This window comes from Hippoglossus hippoglossus, chromosome 5 (assembly GCF_009819705.1).
Source record: "Hippoglossus hippoglossus isolate fHipHip1 chromosome 5, fHipHip1.pri, whole genome shotgun sequence".
Lineage (NCBI taxonomy): Eukaryota > Metazoa > Chordata > Actinopteri > Pleuronectiformes > Pleuronectidae > Hippoglossus > Hippoglossus hippoglossus.
In genome coordinates, this window is record NC_047155.1 from 18,241,346 (window position 1) to 18,260,385 (window position 19,040).

Here is a 19,040-nt window from a genome sequence, read left to right on the forward strand (position 1 = left end):
GCGCAGGCAGTAAACGTCAGTCAGAGTGGCAGTAGAGAGATAGAGCAGCAGGCAAGATCTTAAAAGGAAGGTGTGGCTGTTCTAATGTTTTGACTAACAGTCGCAAATTCCCTTTAAATCCAGTCTGCTGGGTGTTCTGTGCCTGTAGCGGGCTGAGGAGGAGAAAAGAGGAATAGACCAGGGAAAAGAAAGGAGGCCCACTCCTTGTTATTCAAAGCCGCAAGAAAAAAATTGTTAGGACAAGTTTTGGGAAAAGCTCTGAGAAATAAAGCACAATATTGTTTTTTTTATTTACTGAGGCAGGAATAACTTTCCAAATACTATAGTTCAAAACTATGTTCACTACAATTTTGATGTATTTTTTTCAGATAGATGCAAACACCAGGGATCAGATAGAAACACCATTTCAATCCTGTCTATGTCCTGTACATAGCAGAATTGACAATAAAGTTTAATTTGACTTTGAAAACACATTTGAACCGGTTTGAGAGAGTAGAGTTTGATTCACAATAAGATAAAAGCATTACCTGTGCTTTGAGCTAATTGATTCATTGAAAATAAAATGCAGAAAAATATATTGATATAGAAAACTCCAGTTGGTCTTATGTTGATTGGTCTTTTATATGATGATTTGTAGAATTCATATGAAAAGTGTCAAATTGCCAAACTCGAGAAACTAGTTCTAGGTTCGGAGCAGTAACTTTTGAAGGTTGATGCCATATGGTTGCCAGGCAACCAGCAGGGATGTCACCTCTGGACAGAGGCTGTATTCAGTCAGTGTATGTACTCAGCTTCACAGCACCATTCACTTCAAAGGTATTCCCCCTGTCTAGCCCTCTCGCCTTTCCCATTCTTACATTCACAATGGCCTCTTTGGTCTGGGCCATGTCGGAAATGACACCGTCTGTGATGATGAGGAGCACAAAGTACTGAGAGCCGTCCTGCACTGCTGCCGCATACCTGGAGACACACACACACACACACAAGCACACAAACACACTTAGACATTTAGGGCAGTTGTTTAATTTCTATTACTAAAACAAATCTAATTTCTATACACTCATGCAGAAAATAAATCTATGACAATACATTACTTGTCATGCAGTCTCATCACATGCAAATCCAATAAAAATGCTCTTTGTCATTGCTGTACTTGAGCTAACACTCATTAAATGCCTCATGAGAACCTACTGATTAATAAGACCAAACAATCGAGTTAAAACAAAGCTGGTTTACACACTTTGATTCACAGATTAACACCTTTATTGAAATCTCTTCCAACTTGACTTCACCTATTCACATGCTAAATACAAACGGTGTGTTATTCCTGCAGTGGCTCCCTGCCACAGTTTAAAACGTGTGACTCCATCTTATCAGAATAACAATTTTTAATTACAACAAAGCCTTGGAGTAATCAGATGGAGAATTGTTTGGCTTTGGCTCAACGAATGAGACGCTGAGGGGAGCAGTGACAATGACAGGTGGGGGTGGGAGAGAAACTACTCACATCATGGCACAGTGTGCATGGTTTTTTGGGTTAACTGCAAATGATATGTCAGTATATTGTTTATAGGCCTGTTCGCTACTCTTTTGATAGCTGTCAGCGAAAATCTAAATTCATATCCGAGCATGTCACATCCTGTTTATTGCAGCTGACAAATATTGTCTGTGCACTGGGTCAGAAAAGCAGTGGCACAAAAAAATAGCAAAGACAAATGCTGTGTTTAATTTTGTCCTTTCATTCCCTGAGTCTTTTAGAAGATCACGATCACAATGTGAAATTTGTGTTGGCACAAAAACAGATTATTTCTAAATTGTTGATGTTGACGATAAATAGATCAATTTACATCCCTGTCTGCCGGTCTTTTGAAAAAGCAGTAAATACCTGCTCCTTTTCTATACACTTTTAAATTAAATTGGTGAGGATTAGTGCAGGTTTCAGCATTTTTATCACAGTGTTTTTAGTATTCAATAGAAATATGAATAATGCATAAATCATAATGAGAGTACCACGAGAAGCAAACATTTTCACCTGACTCTTACTGTTTTATTATTGTGTGTATGACATTAATACACATGACAAATCGAAGTATGAGAGGAGGTGGATTTGTAGCGGACACTAAAATAACACAATTCAACATGGCTTGTTTGGCGGTTTGCGCCATATTGTGAGGTTATAGGACTGATTTGATGTTGTTTTGCACTGTCACTGGCTCCTTTAGGGCGCTGCGGGGTAACCATGGTAACGGCCCCATGAATTGTAAAAGAGATGTTGTGATGACGCCATTTTGTCTCTTGTGAGTTAAAAAGTTTATTATCAAACGGCTACAGAGGTGTGAAGCCAAAACGAGAAAGTTGCTGCAACCCCTACAGATTCCTGACTGCTGTAAAGAAAATAAAGCTGAAAATACATCTGCACATTTACTAGTAAACAGCGTATATGACTTTAATGGGGCCAAAAAAGTGAAACCCTATCCACCAGCTTGCATTAGTGTCTCACCTGGCCACATGGTTCACCACAGGAGCAAAGTTAGTGGGCCCGTAGAGCTGCACTGTCTTTAAACTCTGGTGGTACGCCTCTAAGATGCCTTCGATACCATTGCAGTAGGGATTTTCCATGTTTCCGTTCTGGAGAGGAGAAACACAGACAGTGAATCAATAACAGTGTCTGGGTAGCACCATTCATAAAACAAAGCAGCAACAAGATCCTAACCAAAGTCTTCTGGTTTAATCTGACGTCATTTACTTATAGTGTCATATAACAAGGTCATTCACAAAATCCTAGAATTAGAATAAAGACAATAAATTGGACACACAATTTTTTAAGCTACACATAAAACGCTGATAAAAATCCATGAATTAAAGGTGACTTCACCAGGGGGAACTCGTGTGACACCCGTCCATCAGGGGGCAGTTTGGCTCCAAATCCCAGAGCGGGGAACATCTTGTCGCTGTCGTAGTCCTGAATGATCTCCCCGACAGCCTTCAGGGCCATGGCGTAGGCGTTCAGCTGGTAGGGGTTCATGTAATGCAGCGATGTAGACTGAGAGGGGTTGCCTGTTGATCGATCAGTCAATCATTAAGTCTGTGTTGAGGGTACAAAGATAAGACTCCAACAATACAATGTGTTGGTCTTATACTCTTTGCAATAAAATGACATCAAAGAAGGAATTCATATTTGCTGCAGCCACTGATCACAGTTGTCAATTTCTAACCCCGGAGATGATGAATCGTAACTTTTAATTTAGCTGTTTGTATCACAGGGGCATCCATCAGAAACAGTGGGAGGAAAGATCCTGAACACCTCCCAATGACAAATGAAGATGAGCACTGAGAATGATTGTCAGACACTGTGACCTTCACAAATATCCTCTCTATGATAGAATGACGACGGTGATTGTTTTTCTATATCAAACACGCAGATTGGCGATTGCGGATGTGATTCAGATAATATTGCTGTTATTGCAGTTTGCCAGGTCAGGTTTCAGATATGACAAGATGTAATACAAGTGATGTTATCAAGAGGTTACAGTGTTACAGCAGATTTTATGTCTCCTTGACCCACAGCTCATGTTGAAAACAGAATGGATATATTGACTGTTCAGCTAATCCACACCAAGCGTCTTAGTGTCACTAAGCCTGTCCACAGGGCTGGACTGGGACAAACCAATTGACCCTGGCAAACTAGTGTGAGGCAAATGACAGGTGGGTTCGGTCTTTCAAAACTTAAAAACACTTTATGTTGCATCTTTAATTAGCACAAGTGCTTTCAATGCATTTTCTTTCACAATGGAAAATTGTATAGTTATCTTCGCAATGATAATTATAGGGACAACTCCCAGGATAGGGGGGCGTCTTTTCTCTCGCAGGTTCTCCGTGCCTCCCTTGTGTTTCTGCTCCATTCTTTTTTAATGACACTGGGACAGCTGTCAGACCAAAACACAGACCACTCATCTGTTAGTTGTGTTTTTGGTTTTGGAAAGGCTAAAAATAAATTACTAAATAAAAACTAAATTCTTCAGTATGTTGGGAAATCTAAAGATGGACAGAGCTGCTATAGTTACAGGTCCCAAGCAGCGATTGGATATCTGCTGAGTGGAGTAAGGGTTTAACGAATGTTCATTTGGGAAATGGTAAAGTTGGACTTTCCTCTAATAGATTCACACTGAAGAACTCCTCCTTGTAGATACATCTTTCCGAGGACTGCAGTCAGGGGTAGTTAATGGCGTTAGTAGCGTGATTGGATTTGAGTTCAGTCCCTTCCCACACTAAAAAGTCTTCATGTTAAATTAAGTGTTTAATAACAAGTAGGCAACCTAATATAACCTTTATTTAGGTTGTATTGTGTTTGTAAATGTGCCATCCGCCATCTGTGTGTGTGTTTGTGGGTGTGATCGATTTTGAATTCAGACATGCCACAAAGAGCACTCCTATCTGTTCTTACCAACCCTCCACACACACACACACACACACACACACACACACACACACACGCACGCACGCACGCACGCACGCACGCACACACGCACACACGCACACACGCACACACACACTTTGCCGTTACTATCACTCACCATTAGATGCTGTGAAATCGATGGCCACAGTGAAATTGATCTGCGTCCTAGAAGAGGGATGGAGGGGACATGGAAAAAAACTTCAACGACAGAAAACAAATAACATGCCAAGCCTCATTAAATTCCAGTGGTCTCGCAGGCTATCGCACACACACACAAACACACACTTTCTCACACCAACAAAACGTGACAGGTTAATCACTAAAGATGAGCAACACGATATATAAAATATGGGAATTACTTCTTATGAGGAAATAGATACAAAAAGATCAAGATTGAATATCTCATTTAAATTTTTTGTCTTCATCTGCAACAAGACGGCAGGCGCTCAGTTGTTAGATCAGATTTAAACAATTACACTCCTCAGTTAATCTTCAGCTCCACCAGGAGGTGTATCAGGAGGTGCTGAAGAGCCTGAGCTTGGTAACAAGCAATTAGACTGAGGGAGCACTTAAGAGCAAATCATAATCCAATTTTCCCTGCTGATGAAGCACTCCGTTCTTCTTGTTAATTAATGACAACGAGACGAGGCCCTCAGGGGCCCAAAGCACAGCCTCTCACGAGAGCCACCAGAGGGGAAGTCTAGAGAATAATAATAAAATTAACAAATTAAAGATTCACATTAACCTTTAGGTTTGGGTGGGGGACGGAGAATATGCCACAGCCTGACCCTGCTGACCTCAGTATTAATTAAACTCCATTTTATTAATTCATGAGTCCTGTGGAAAGTATTAGATCTCATGGGAACACATGGAACAGAGGTTTGAAAACTGTTAATGTGCGCTATAGGAAATGGTAAAAGTGATTCTCCTTTTTTAGGTGTGGATTCCCTATCTACTGTGTGTGTGTGTGTGTGTGTGTGTGTGTGTGTGTGTGTGTGTGTGTGTGTGTGTGTATCTCCGACTCTTGTCACTTGGATGAAGCCTCAGCTTTAGTTTTCCCTTTATTCACCACCACTTAATCCTACTTCAAATCAATAGAGTATAGGTCAGTAAAAGATAATGTTCAAGTTATTAACCTAATGTGAGAGCACTGAACCAGTGTCAGTGTCGAGACATGGCCCCAGTCCTTATACTCCAACAAACAAGATGTTACGTTCAATCCAATTCATTCTTATCCTCTTCTGATTACAGCGGTTTTCAATTACGATACGACACAACACAACATGGTTTGATATGACACAATACGATACAGTAGAATATGATAGTATGCAACGCTGGGGATACGATGGTATGATACGATGCAATATGGTATTATAATAGTTTGGCACAACATGATAGGGTACGATAAGCTGCAGTGTGATACGATAGTTTACAAGAACACACGTGATGATTTGCTGATAAGGGCTGGTGCCAGGAAGCTGGATTAAAAAATGAAAGATGAAAACCCTCTAATGCCCAATGTTACAGCTTTAATATCAAGCATAGAGAAGACCATCAAACAGCCAAGGGCTCGGGCTGTTATTGTGACACACTTTCTTGACTTACATCCATTTTCTAAATAGCAAGAGGCTCCACGCTTGTAAGAAGCAGGTTTCTGATGTGTCTTTCAGCAGGTGGGGGCCGACTGATGAGGATGATATTTTTAAAGTGAGGCCACTAAACCTTAAGCTCATTGTACCATAGATCAACCAAAGCCCCGAACTGTCAGTGGAATCTGTCACACTTGTCAGCTCTGCCACAGCCCATAAAACCCCTGACAGCCTACCCGCTGTGATGGGACAGTGCAGATCACAGCACTGCCCATCTCGCCTGGAAGGCACACATCACCTGAGAATTACTTGATATTCACAACCTCCTGCTCTGAAACTAAACCCAGGTCACTGGACTGATATCCCCTTTGAAGGCACTTTACCTTCAGAGAGCTCATTTCAAATGTATTCAGCAGACACTTCCCTCTAAGAACATACACTATAAATCAGCTCAACAAAGTTGCAGTGGAACAATGTACTTGTGCCATTACATTATTAAGATAAGGGGATAGAAATATATGCATTTTAATTAATACTACATTGATTTTATAATCCTCATTACATGTAATTAACTATCAATATGTCTTTCTAATAGCTTTACATGTGTCACTAATCAGATTATTTTCCTTTTTCATAATTTCATTGATATTCTAGTGCAGTAGGTCTGGCCTTCAGAATCTGAATGATCCTTTAAATGCTGCTATAAGCAATAATTATATAATCAACAATTTATATATAAACAAGCAGGTTTACAGCACAGAACTTTACATCAGGTTTGGTTCCACTGCTTCATCGTGTTGTTTCCAGACACAGCAGAATAGCTTCAGCAGAAAGATTCTGATAAACACATCTAATCAATCCTGAAGATGAAAACAGACTACTTAAACAAACCATAGAGATTGTGACATTTTACCAACTCTACTCAGTCTATATCCTAACAGTGTGGATCCAGCCTACAGTTACAAACCAGGAGAATGATTGCTCAATGAATAGATGTGCTGATTGGCCAAATTATACATGTCTCTATCGTAGGGTCTATTTCTCTCTATTCATAAAGTCAGAGTAACTTTTCATTGGTCAGTTACAATGTACAAATGTATGCAAACTTGTGACTGTAGACACAGTGGTTTCATTACCTTCAACATTAGCCACAGCACCAAACACCTGATGACGCCAAGTTACGATTGAAGACTATCATTATTATTTTCATTACAACCACCAGTCTTACAGAGCTCACATGTGATGGTTAAACAACTGTTCCTGGTCTCTCTGAATTGAATACATTTTATTATAATTCATTCTTCTTTTTGCCATGGATTTTTTGTGAAGCACTTTGTAACCTTGTTTAGATAAGTGCTATACAAATAAAGTTATTATTATTAATATTATTATTATTATTATTATTATTATTATTATTATTACATGGACATGTGCACATGTATCATTGGTGCATTCCGATCCTTAAATAAGTAGCATTACACTTCTGGTTTAAGTCTGAATATTACCAACAGGATGTTCCAAAAGTAGGAATAAAGGCAGTGATTCAGGTCAGGGATCGGGATAGTGTGGTAAGAAGGTCGTCATATTATTTGGTTTGGGAAGATCACCCACCATTAGTGTGCACTATACTAGGCCACAATCTGTATCATCCCGCACAGGTAAATGTGAACATAAAATCTATCCAATATCCTTTAACTCCCCAATTTGACCAAACAATTTCTTTCCTTCACTGAATTCCATTGATATACTATTGAAAAGGAAACCTCATTAACCGTATTATTTTTTAATTGCATCACACAAGTAAGTAAAGAGGCCAGTAATGGTTTCTTTAGCTCTAGAGACGATCATGTCCACTCACCCTCCTTTGATGTAATCTAAGAATGTAAACTCGGACTCCACAGAGAACGAGAGCAGGGTCACCTGAAATGAAAGACAAGGAGAGATTTGATTAAACATAGGGATCCTGATGTTTTTCCTCTTAGACACAAATAAACTTTAACATCTCAAATTGGTTCAGCACTTGATGCTCTCCCTCTGGAAAAAGATGTGAGCCGGCTGCTTTCTGATGACTGATCTATTTACATTGCCACAGGACAAAGTTGAAGCGAGGATGAGACATGTTTATGCATTACTGGCAAGTCCACACTTCTGGCTAAGTTCTGTGAAAGTTTGTGACCTTCAGGGTCGGCAGACTCTTCATCCTTCCTTCTGTCTAACTTACACATTTCACTGCTGCTTTATATCTTTACCTAATTCCTCTACATACAATTCCTTTCAAAATCTTTAATAACATGGTTGGTGAATTTGAAAACTACAAAGAAAAGAATTATGTTTTGGCTTCTAAATGATTTAATTAATTGTCTAATCTTAAAGTCATTAAAGAGGGAATTAATTAAATAGAGTAGAGGTACATGTGGAGCAGAAAAGAGACAGTGTTAGTCCTCATAAGCTGCTGGAGACATACTCACTGTTCCAGAGTTGACATATTTCTTTTTCTTCATTTTCTTCTTGGTATTTATAACCTAAAAAATATACAGAGAGACAAACTACTATTTACATACATTCACATATTTATGTAAGTATGATGCATGATTATGAAGTGTGTTAGACTATGTACTACACTATGGCTTTTACATGCAAAGATTTGTATTCAAACTGTGACACAGCCAACCTCTAATCCATCCAACCAATTGTACCCTGTTCTTTAAGCTAATTTATAATTTTTTTTTCAAATTCCTTGTCTTGTCTCACCCCCTTTGCACACATTCACACTCTATAATTCAATATAATCCAATGTGATAAAGGTGTTTATGGGTGATAGGAGGAGAAATCAAGCAGACGAATAGTTTGGAGGCTGAAGAATGGGTTTATCCATTTAACTGATGGAAAAACTATTAGGGAAGAAAGGGCTATATGTCTGAATAACAGAGGTATAATGGAAAAACCTCACATAAGATTGTTTAAAACATTTAGTGTAGAAAAAAATCCTATTTATGGGTTTACTATAAGCAAACTATTCGACAGGGGGGCCTGGAAAATGAATCTCAGGCAAGAATTGACGGGCGAGACAAGCTTAAGGTGCAGGACTTATCCACTTCACCAGCATTGTATCGGCTCAAGAACAAGAGAGAAATGTCAATCCACAGACCAAAGACGTCTCAGCTCATTACCTCCATTCTGTATGGCTGGTAGGCATGAAAGTGACAGCCCCTAATTTAACATGGAGAGATGGCAATTTATCTGACACACTCAACAATTTGTTGATGCAAAAACTAAAGGGCCTTTCAGTTTCACTGGGAAGAAGAAAGGAATCAAGAGTGGTGAATAATGGAGCTGACATCTAAAAGACAGGTATTTGTCTTTCAGTCAAAGGCCATCCAACCGCAGCGGCTTGACGGTACTGAGATGTCCTCCTTTACAGTTATATTTAAAGTTTCAAATGTGGGAACACTCAAGCCCACATTTCCTCACATTTCCTTAAAGATTTACAAAATAAATATTTTTTCTGGACAAAATATGGGGTAATTTCGATAAAATAAGACACATTTATTACATTTATCAATTTTTTAGGCTAGACTGTTTGCATTCAGAGCCGTATTGTTGGCTATCAAGAGACATAGTAATGGGAAATATTGAGAAATAGCAATCATTTGAAATCCCTGGATTGTTCTGCTATTAATCCTGTTACCTTCTGTTGCTAATACCTCCATTTGTATGTGTTTAGGCATCCGCGTGATTATTGTTGGGAAACAAATTTTAGATTTTTGGAAAACACGGGTGAGGAAACATCTGCTTGGGGGAGGTGAGGAAACTTGCAGAAATACTTTGTAACACCTGATATTGGAGCGATTCCTTTTATAAAAATGCACTTGTTTGTTGGAGGAGTGTAAGATACCGATGTGAAGGAATGCACAAGAGAAATGGGAAACAGCGGTGTCAAAGATAGAAACGTCACTTGTGTCAGAAATGGGAACCAAGCCACCCGATGTTCAGGGAATCAACAGACACAGTTTTGAACAGGGGCATCAGTGGAATTACTCACCTCGTACACATTGAACTGGCTCTGCCCTCGAGCTAGCTCTCGGTAGCTGGTCGTATAATCCCCGATGAAGTCATGGCTGGGAGATGGAATAAAGGCGGAGAAACACCAGTGAGTAAGAAAAACAAATATCAGGCACAGAAAACAAAACAAGATGGAACTTTGTGACAGGAAATGTTTCTTGGGTGAAAATATGGAAAAGTTTTTCCTCAAATCACATCAATTTTTTTGTCAATTGTTGATGTTATTGTTATTGTACGTTTCCTCATGTCAGTACCAGCAGTGATGGCTGGATTTCAGACTCACCTGCCATCCCGATCCCAGTCATACACCTCCACCTTGATTGTTCTGAAATGAAAAGCAACAAGCACACATGATAACTAACAAATACATATCACCACAGGGGCTTGTTCTGGAGCTCTCAATCAACTCATATGATCCCTATCAGCCAAGTTTTCCTAGTTGACACAGAACTATGAATATTCTCCAATCAACAAGGATGAGAGGCCTTCAAATAGTTCCTCAGAAAAATGGAAATTATAACATCTACATCTTTAAAAGCTCCAGGACAGCGACCAATGAACGTACCGGTGAGAACAAACAATATGCAATGGCCATCTATCAAAAAGGAACTAATCTTAACAAGATGGAGAGAAAGTATGTTTGCTCTTTCAGTCCACCTCTCACTTACAGTTCCTTATTGCCTATAAGACTGTGAGAGTGGAAACTCAAGTAAGCACAGAAACAGATGTAAAGTAATAATGAATAACCAATAGGTGTTGCTTGCTAATGTTCTGTCCTCTGCTGCTTCAAACAACAGCAATAACAGATGCCCTCTGGAGTTTTTCTTTATAAACAAACAAGAGTTGGGTATATTGTCGAAACTACATTGTGTGTGTGTGTGTGTCCTTGAGGTCTAACAAATGCGTTCGTGCAATTTCTCTTTCATAAAACCTTTGCAAAGCTGATTTAAGAAATATTTGAAAAACTGCTTCTTTACTGCCTTATTTGGTACGTTTTTGCCACCACCATGGCGGTATGGATGGTATAAAAACAAAAAGAGGTTAAGGTCACCGATATTCTTGCTTTTAACCACATTTGTGGGAGCATCATGGTCATCTTGCAGGCCCTGCTCCACAGTTTGCCTCTAAACATTCTATAATATTGACTTACTCACTATGAGAACAGATCACATGACAATGTTGTGCTAAGAAATAGACAATAAAAGCAAAGTTTTAGAATCATTTACCGTGGGTTCCTTCACATGACGAATGTGTGGTTGTCAGAGCATTTCAGTAATTCAGTGCATGTGTGAATAGGTGCTATGATTAGCAACAGCTTCATTAGCTTCGTTAAAGCTCAGAATGAACAAGGACAGACGGCATTAACAGGAGTCTGACATGGAACTCCACAGAAACCTTGGAGTTTAATGGCTAAATACTCAAGGCTCACTTTGTACACACTGTTTTAGTCCATTATGACTGAATGATTCACTGAATGTATCATAATCAAATCACAAAAGATGTTATTCTAGAGTCCATTGATATAATTCAATCAGTTTTAAACCTGGAATACTTGCCAGGATAAAAACAAGATGCAGATAGGTGGCACCCTCGTCTGTAGGACAACTGAGCCACACATCATGGTTTTATTTCTCACAACAACAGTCAACTCTCTTGGCTTTGAATACAACCTATTGCCAAGGCTACATCCACATTACTACGTTTTCGTTTGCAAAAGCATCAACTCTGCTACGGATACGTCTGGCGTCAACACTACTCCGGCGATTTAGGGCCGCTAAAACTGAGGAGTTTTGAAACAATGCTGGTCTCGTTTTAGTTTGAAAACTCTGGGGCAGCCTTTCAGTCTGGACAGGCAGAAACAGAGACACTGACGACCGCTTGCGGAATGGGTCTTTTCAGTCACAACAGCCTTCCCTGATTTGTCAGGCTCCTATCACATGGCCCCTTCAGGAAGAATTAACCAGCATTCTCCACAACGATACAACTGCAATTGAGACAAGCTATTACTCGAGCAATCTGCGGCAATACCCATGTCCGGCGGGACATGCGTGCCTTAAAAATGCAATTTTCAAACGAAAATGCAGTAGTATGGATGTAACCAGCTGCCACGTCTTCTTTCCTTGTCACAACAGAGAAGATCTGAACTTTGTAGCAAACAACATCTTCCCTCTGTCTCTCCTCTTATTGAACCTTCTACACACAGATCCTTAGGCTTATTATGTAGATTGTGTTGTCTGCTTATTACTAACGTAATACAACTGGGATTTAGTGCAGTGACGCCCTGGGCACAGGTTGCTGATGTAGGCTAGTTTTTAAATTTGCCAGAACCTTTCATCGTGACAGTTCAGCCCGTTTCACGTAGATTCAAACCAGTCTGTGCAAAAACGGAAATCATCCTGACTATAAAATGCTGCAGAAACAACGTCTCTGCAGAGTGTGGGGAGCGAGAGTGAAAAACTTTTTTTGGGCACTTTCATTCCTGAGTCACATTGATCTCAACCCTGTGTCTCCCCCTATCTTCCAACTTCTTCTTACACAAGAACTGACACCAGCCCAGATCCAAAGGAAATAGCAGCAAGCGGCACATCAGACACTCGTTCCTGTCACTGAGGAATTGAAAGATGCCTGAAATAAGCCCAACTTTCTCCCTGCCACCTGGAACGTGTCGTTCTGCGGTGACAATTTGTTCTTTTGAGGTTATCTTCAAGGCTCTGAGCGAGAGGAAATGTGCTTGTCACCTAGGTGGTAGAAACATGATGCTCCTCATCCAGCATGAAAAAAGAGGGGGATAGAGGTAAAGAGCAATACAGGAAGAGATGGCAGGAAAGGAGGAGGACAAAATCCGAGAAGAAGCCATCCCTCTCCAGTCCTATGTATGCAGGAAAGCATTTTAGTGCCACAGGTGTAAGTGCGGCCGTTTTAGTCAATGCAATGCTATTGAAATAAAGAACCTTTAAGCGGACATCATGTCACCTTAGAGCATCTACCATCATTTCATTTTTTAAATCTGTATCCTAAAGAGTCAGGCGCTCAGACCCTCAAGAGGCCCCTTGAACTCTCAGAACAATATACACTCCAAAGCTAATCTGCCACAGATATCTTCAGCTGCTATTCAAAGGTAATGAACACCAATCATCTTCAGTAATGGAGGCACATATAATTGAGGAGGACTGCATTTAACGGGGAGCAGTTCATCAGCTCTGATCTTTTGACAGGGATAAAAATAGACAAAATTTGGGCCATGTTATAAAAACAAACTGATTAATTAGATGGTTTTAATTAACATTAAAGATATACTGTGTATATACATATATATATATATATATATATATATATATATATTCACTTTTAAAACGTATATACTTATAGAGAGGAAACACATACAGGGTGTGAAAAATGTATGCATAGAAAATGTGGATAATTCAAATGTCCTCACACATTGATCGTTTAGCAGGGGATCCAGTACAAGAACTTGACAGAGCCTTTTATTTCTCTCTTCACTTCACACTCTGCCATGCTCCTCTCCTGGACTTACTCATCTGGAACAGGCCCTTTGACATATTGGATTTCTATTTATTTTTCCTTCTGTTACACTGTAAGGGTACTTGCCTTCTCTTTTCTTCTCTCCTATATTTCTCCTCTCTCCTTCTCACCTCCCCTCCTATTATTTTTCCTACTGTCTGCTTTCTTTTTGCCAAAATGTAGTCTGTCCCTCCCCGAGGAGATTGAATGTTCATATGGAGAGATGGATTTGTTCACGGATACCTTGGTAACTCACCAGGGATTCAACTAGAGCCTGTTCTATTGAAGGACGGCCTGCCTAATCAAACCGCCACCCAGACGCCAGCCGACAAGGGAGGGCTGTCGTGTTTCAATCCTGGTCCGTGATTGTAAGATACTTAAAAAGCTTTTAACCAACAGATATGATTAAAATATAGTACACACACACACACACACACACACACACACACACACACACACACACACACACACACACACACACACACACACACACACACACACACACACACGTATAAAGATATACAACGTAAATAGTAAATAGGTTGGTTTTGTTTTCATCTGTGTTTGGTAGTGTTTGTGTAATGCTGCTACCTAATAGACACCAATTTCACTTGGAATAATTCATGGAACTAGATGAAAGAATGAGGCATATTTATGGGACTGACATTTATGAGTGTGTACAACTTAGTGCAGCCTGATTAAATTTAAGGGGACTGTTGGGCCTGGGCCAAGGTTGGTGCTCTTCCAAGTGCTGTATGTATAAAAAAAGAATGAAATGAAAATAGCCTAAACTGGATCTCACTTTTAAAACCTATGAACTCGTTGAACTTGTTCCAGCTTCTCCTTTCACTCTTTGATGCATCAAACCCGTGGAACATGTCCAAACTTAAGTACTGATATAATTAGAGCAAAGTAAATCATCAGCAGTCGTCCACTGACACACTTGTGCAGGCAGGTGCTCTCAACAGAGAGAGGTGCCTCAGTGCCTCCTCCAACATGTGCTGGACTTGAAATGAGAGTTAGTGCCAACCAGATAATGAGTGTGAGCGAGCCACAGGCAATGCCTCTCCAACTAATGAAGGTACCACAGCCAAAAACAAGTAATGTGCACCTTGTGTAACTATTCTTACCATTCAGGGTCAAATAATTTTGCACATCCTATTTGATATTTGATTTGGGAGTTCATATAAATCATTCAAATCATTAAAAAATCAAATATGTTGGTTGAAAGAACATATTTTTGTGTGCATTATTAAATTGCACATAAAAAAGCTGAATGCAAATCAACACATTTGAAAAACCCCTCACAGCATAAAAAGTGTCTGTATTAATAAAGATGAAATGTGACAAAGTGTAATGAAAACAGCCTGAGTGGATGAAATGGTGCCTAAAACTTCTATTGAAGCTCCCGCTAGTGACAAACACATGTGATGCTTATGCAGCGATGAGACTGTAACATTCTGAAATTAACACATGAAACAAATATGAACTCTACATTTCCCCCATGGTTTTCCATCGTTTGAGGTTTGACAGCAGCTCTTTTGACTTGGAAATCTTGTTGCATCCTCTTCTTCTACAGTTATCTAATGGTGTTGGACTGGGAAACAGTCGTGTCTGAATGGGTTTTCTCTGGGGACTCCACCTTCCTCCCACAGTCCAAAGACATGCAGATATGGGTTAGGTTAATTGAAGACTCTAAACTGATTGTTAGGTGTCAATGGTTGTTTGTCTCTTTATGTTGACCCTTCAATAAACTGGCAACTTGTCCAAGGGGTGCATTTAGATATGGTCAAAATGTCCTGCGTTGTGTTTTGTGTCCTTTAAGTGAGCAAGACTTTAACGGACTAAGGACTCTATGTTATATAAACTAAATTAAGCATTTAAAAGGGAAAATTGTAACTGTACCTATACCAATCATTTCTGTGGTATTACATTATGTATTCTGTTCATAAGTTGCCACTGTGAATACCTTTAAGAAATGCTCATAAAGATTCTTTGAGGTGGCATTAAGGGTCTGATATTTCTATTCCTCTCCACGGAAACAATCGAGGTTTCCAGTGATGCCTCATGGCACATTTCTTCTATGTGCATTCGGCACCCTCACAGACTCGACATGGTCGTGGTGAGCGTGTCACAATACGACGGGGATCAGTGAGCATCCACTCGGCTTGGAGGGGGCGGGGCACGTTGATTTAGCCCTTAACAAGAACTCTGTGGTATCGTATTCAGACGAAACTGGCGGACTGTATTCAAATAGTTTGCTAACACTCCATTTTATCAACAAACTGATTATTAACCACTGAAAAGCTCCCCGTTTCATTCACACATATGCATATCTTATTCAGCGTATTCATTTTTTATGGGCACCACATTCGCACTTTTCTAATCACTTGAAGCTTTGATGGATGTAAACAGTAATTTACGAGGTCCTGACAGCCGCAGGAGCAGTGTTTGTTGCAAGAGTACAGCTCGGGTGATAATGCACCATCGTAGATGCGTCTCTAATTAAAAGGAGAAACAGACATTCTCACTTCCACCTCACAAAAAACAACAACACAACAATGACACAAAAAGTTTATTCCTCAACTGTGCACTAGTATAAATCTGTTTATAGCACCGTCTTGGTGATATTTCAAGTCTTGCAGCATTTCAGGCTGTTTCAGCTTGTGCCTTGTCACATTTCATTATGCTCTTCCTTCCTGTGCGTGCGTGTGTGTGTGTGTGCGTGCAGGCATTTTTGCATGGCACAGGAGAAGTCTATGATTTGCCTTTGAAGTCCCGATCAGTCCCTCATGTATGATTGGATCTGACAGGGCAGTGACCCCTTCTTGGGCTCATGTGTGATTGGTTGGTTCACACAGTTTCACCTAATACTTCCCAAGTATCAGAACGTTTTTGAGGCAACCCCATTCGTAGCTGTCTCTCTGTCTTTGTCTCTGATTTATCTCAGTTTTCACAGCAAAGACAGGTTCTGTGCATTCTCAGTAATTAGATGGAGAGAGAGAGAGAGAGAGAGAGAGAGAGAGAGAGAGAGAGAGAGAGAGAGAGAGAGAGAGAGAGAGAGAGGATACAGTACGCCACATGAAATATCCCCCCCCCACACAAAAAGTAATCTGTCTGTCACTCCTGTTTCATCTTCACTCGGCGCTCCTTCATGATTTAGCTTGTTTTCTTCTAAGCAGTGTCTTTTAAATTAAAGGCGAGCAGATAAGCTGGGAGAGAAATGAATTCCTCTCCCCTTTGACACAACATGTCTACATTAATTATTGGCCTGTCGCGAAGCGCGAGCGATCATTATTTTAGATATTTAGCTGGTAATGTAGCCCTGTGTTGCTGGGCCAAAGCGTCAAAAAACTAAGCGGTGACGGACAGAGAAAATTCACAGTATCATTTTTCATTTTTAAGTTAATACTCAAGTGATTCATCATATTTTGCTTGAACATGAGCAATGTTCCCATGCAGCCTTTCTGTCGGTACCCCTGATGAGCTTTCCTTTCTTTCTTGGAACATGTACAGTTCATTATAATGATGACAGTGGCAGATTTACCACTTTTTCCTTTTGAAACAGTGGGTGTCAAAACAGGTTCTTGATGAAATGACGATCTAATCATGGACACACTATGGATTATCATGCAATTGTGGGCTATATTTATACACCATGTCATTTAATGGCTGACATGTCTTGAGAAAGGTCCTTGACATTGAAACTTCAACCTTTTTAATAAATCAATGCAGAGGAAATGTGCAGTGGACAGGAACTAACCTTCTTCTTTAAAATTTGTAATGACAACTGTTGTAAGTTGAATTATCAGCAAGTTTGTTAATTTAGCTAACAGCAGCTTCATGAGCTGATTGAAAATTCTATTGTCTCTCAGCTGACTCTGTAAAACCAATGTTGCACTCTATTTATGATCCCATATCTATCATACTTGACATGTGTATTGTTAAGGGCCCAAGGAAGTGCAGTGTCGAATTTGGTACGATTTGGACATTCAAGTTCATACATTCAGTATCAATAAACCTTGAATAAACAGGTGACCAGCGCTCTGTAGCAGCAGCGGCTTGGACTCATGAAAAGCAACGTGGATGATCTTGACAACAGTGGTTACAACAAAAGGCAAGAACCACTGATTCTCCAGTTCGTGGTTCTGTACCGAGTTGAGGTTCACCGAACCTTGAACAAAACGGTGAAAAGGACTTTGTGCAGCAGCAGTGGTGCAGTATCAGGGTTCTGCAGTCGATTTTAACTTTGCCCAGCTCAATTACTGCAGTTTCAGAAAGAAAACTGCAACCAGCATTACCACAGGAGAAGTAAACAGCCCATTAATAATGAGCAGGTTTACAACGGGCACTGCACTAGTACATATAAACGCCAAAAGATTGGTATGCACAGCGCCATGCAGCCCCATGCATACACACAGCCTCAACGTGTACAGAAAGTTTTTGCTCGTTACAGTTGCTTAGAGTGTGTTAAAATAGTACATTTACAGTCGCCATGTTATTTTCTTTTAAGGGAATAGTGCTGATCACAGAAACAGCACAAGGAGGTGAGTGGAGATTAGAAGAGGATCATTGTTCCTGACCTCTGCTTTTCTGGCAAAAAAAAAAGGGATGTCCCAAGAACACAGCAGTTTTGTGCTAATGTGACAATGGGAAGAAGGGGACCTTTAACACTGCAGCGTGTTGAACTGCTATTGATTTCTGCTGGTTTAACTCCTTGACCCTCGGGTTGTAGTAATGGCTGTCATCAGTATGCAGTTTGTCAGTCAGAGAGATTCTGATTAGAGCCATAAAGGCAGTCAATTGAATGATCCTAGCAGAAATCAATTAAGGTAGAGAATGTCAACAGCACCAGCGGGAGATATACTGCATTGAGTCAAGTGCAGCAGCGAAAGGATAAACAGCAGCTGTCGAGATCAGAGAGTGCAAAGAACTGGGGGGTGGTGGTGGTGGTGGTGGGGGGGTTGCATTGTACCTGTCATAGTCTCCATTGCAGAGGGCTCGTACCGGGATAGCGAAAGGCTGCCACACTGGGTTTAATGTGTTCTTCACCACCTCTGTCTTATGGCAGATCGTAAACCTAGAGGAGGAGGAGGACCGTTAGGGGAGAGAAGGTTGAGTATTATTCGTCAATATTCTAAGCCAGGAAAGAGAGAGAGATTAATATGCAAATGAAGGGAGGAGGATGTATCTGAGGAGATGGAAAAAGACTATGTGGAATCCTGAAGTGACAGGAGAGATACCTTAAATAGGGCTGTACCCAGCTTTGTTTACCGCTTGGCCTGTATCCCCGCTATTTGTGAGTTAGACTATTTGTTCAGTCTGGCTTTTAAATCCTTCCCCTTGACCACAAGTGTGACAATCACATGCAAATGGATTTCTGTGACATCTGAAATGTGTCGCAGAGCAGA

General features: G+C 40.2%; 1 protein-coding gene across 2 annotated transcripts in view; it reads right to left on the reverse strand.

Annotated features, from left to right (window-relative positions):
* cpne5b (copine Vb) overlaps positions 1–19,040 on the reverse strand; it is a 103,986-nt gene that overhangs the window by 10,366 nt on the left and 74,580 nt on the right. For both annotated transcript variants that reach the window (XM_034585171.1, XM_034585170.1), the window contains 9 exons: positions 18,605–18,709; positions 10,391–10,432; positions 10,088–10,163; positions 8,514–8,567; positions 7,904–7,965; positions 4,575–4,621; positions 2,876–3,057; positions 2,501–2,628; positions 858–960 (listed from right to left, as the gene is read on the reverse strand). In XM_034585171.1, coding sequence (XP_034441062.1) covers positions 858–960; positions 2,501–2,628; positions 2,876–3,057; positions 4,575–4,621; positions 7,904–7,965; positions 8,514–8,567; positions 10,088–10,163; positions 10,391–10,432; positions 18,605–18,709 — 799 coding nt within the window. The remainder of the gene's footprint in view (positions 1–857; positions 961–2,500; positions 2,629–2,875; positions 3,058–4,574; positions 4,622–7,903; positions 7,966–8,513; positions 8,568–10,087; positions 10,164–10,390; positions 10,433–18,604; positions 18,710–19,040) is intronic.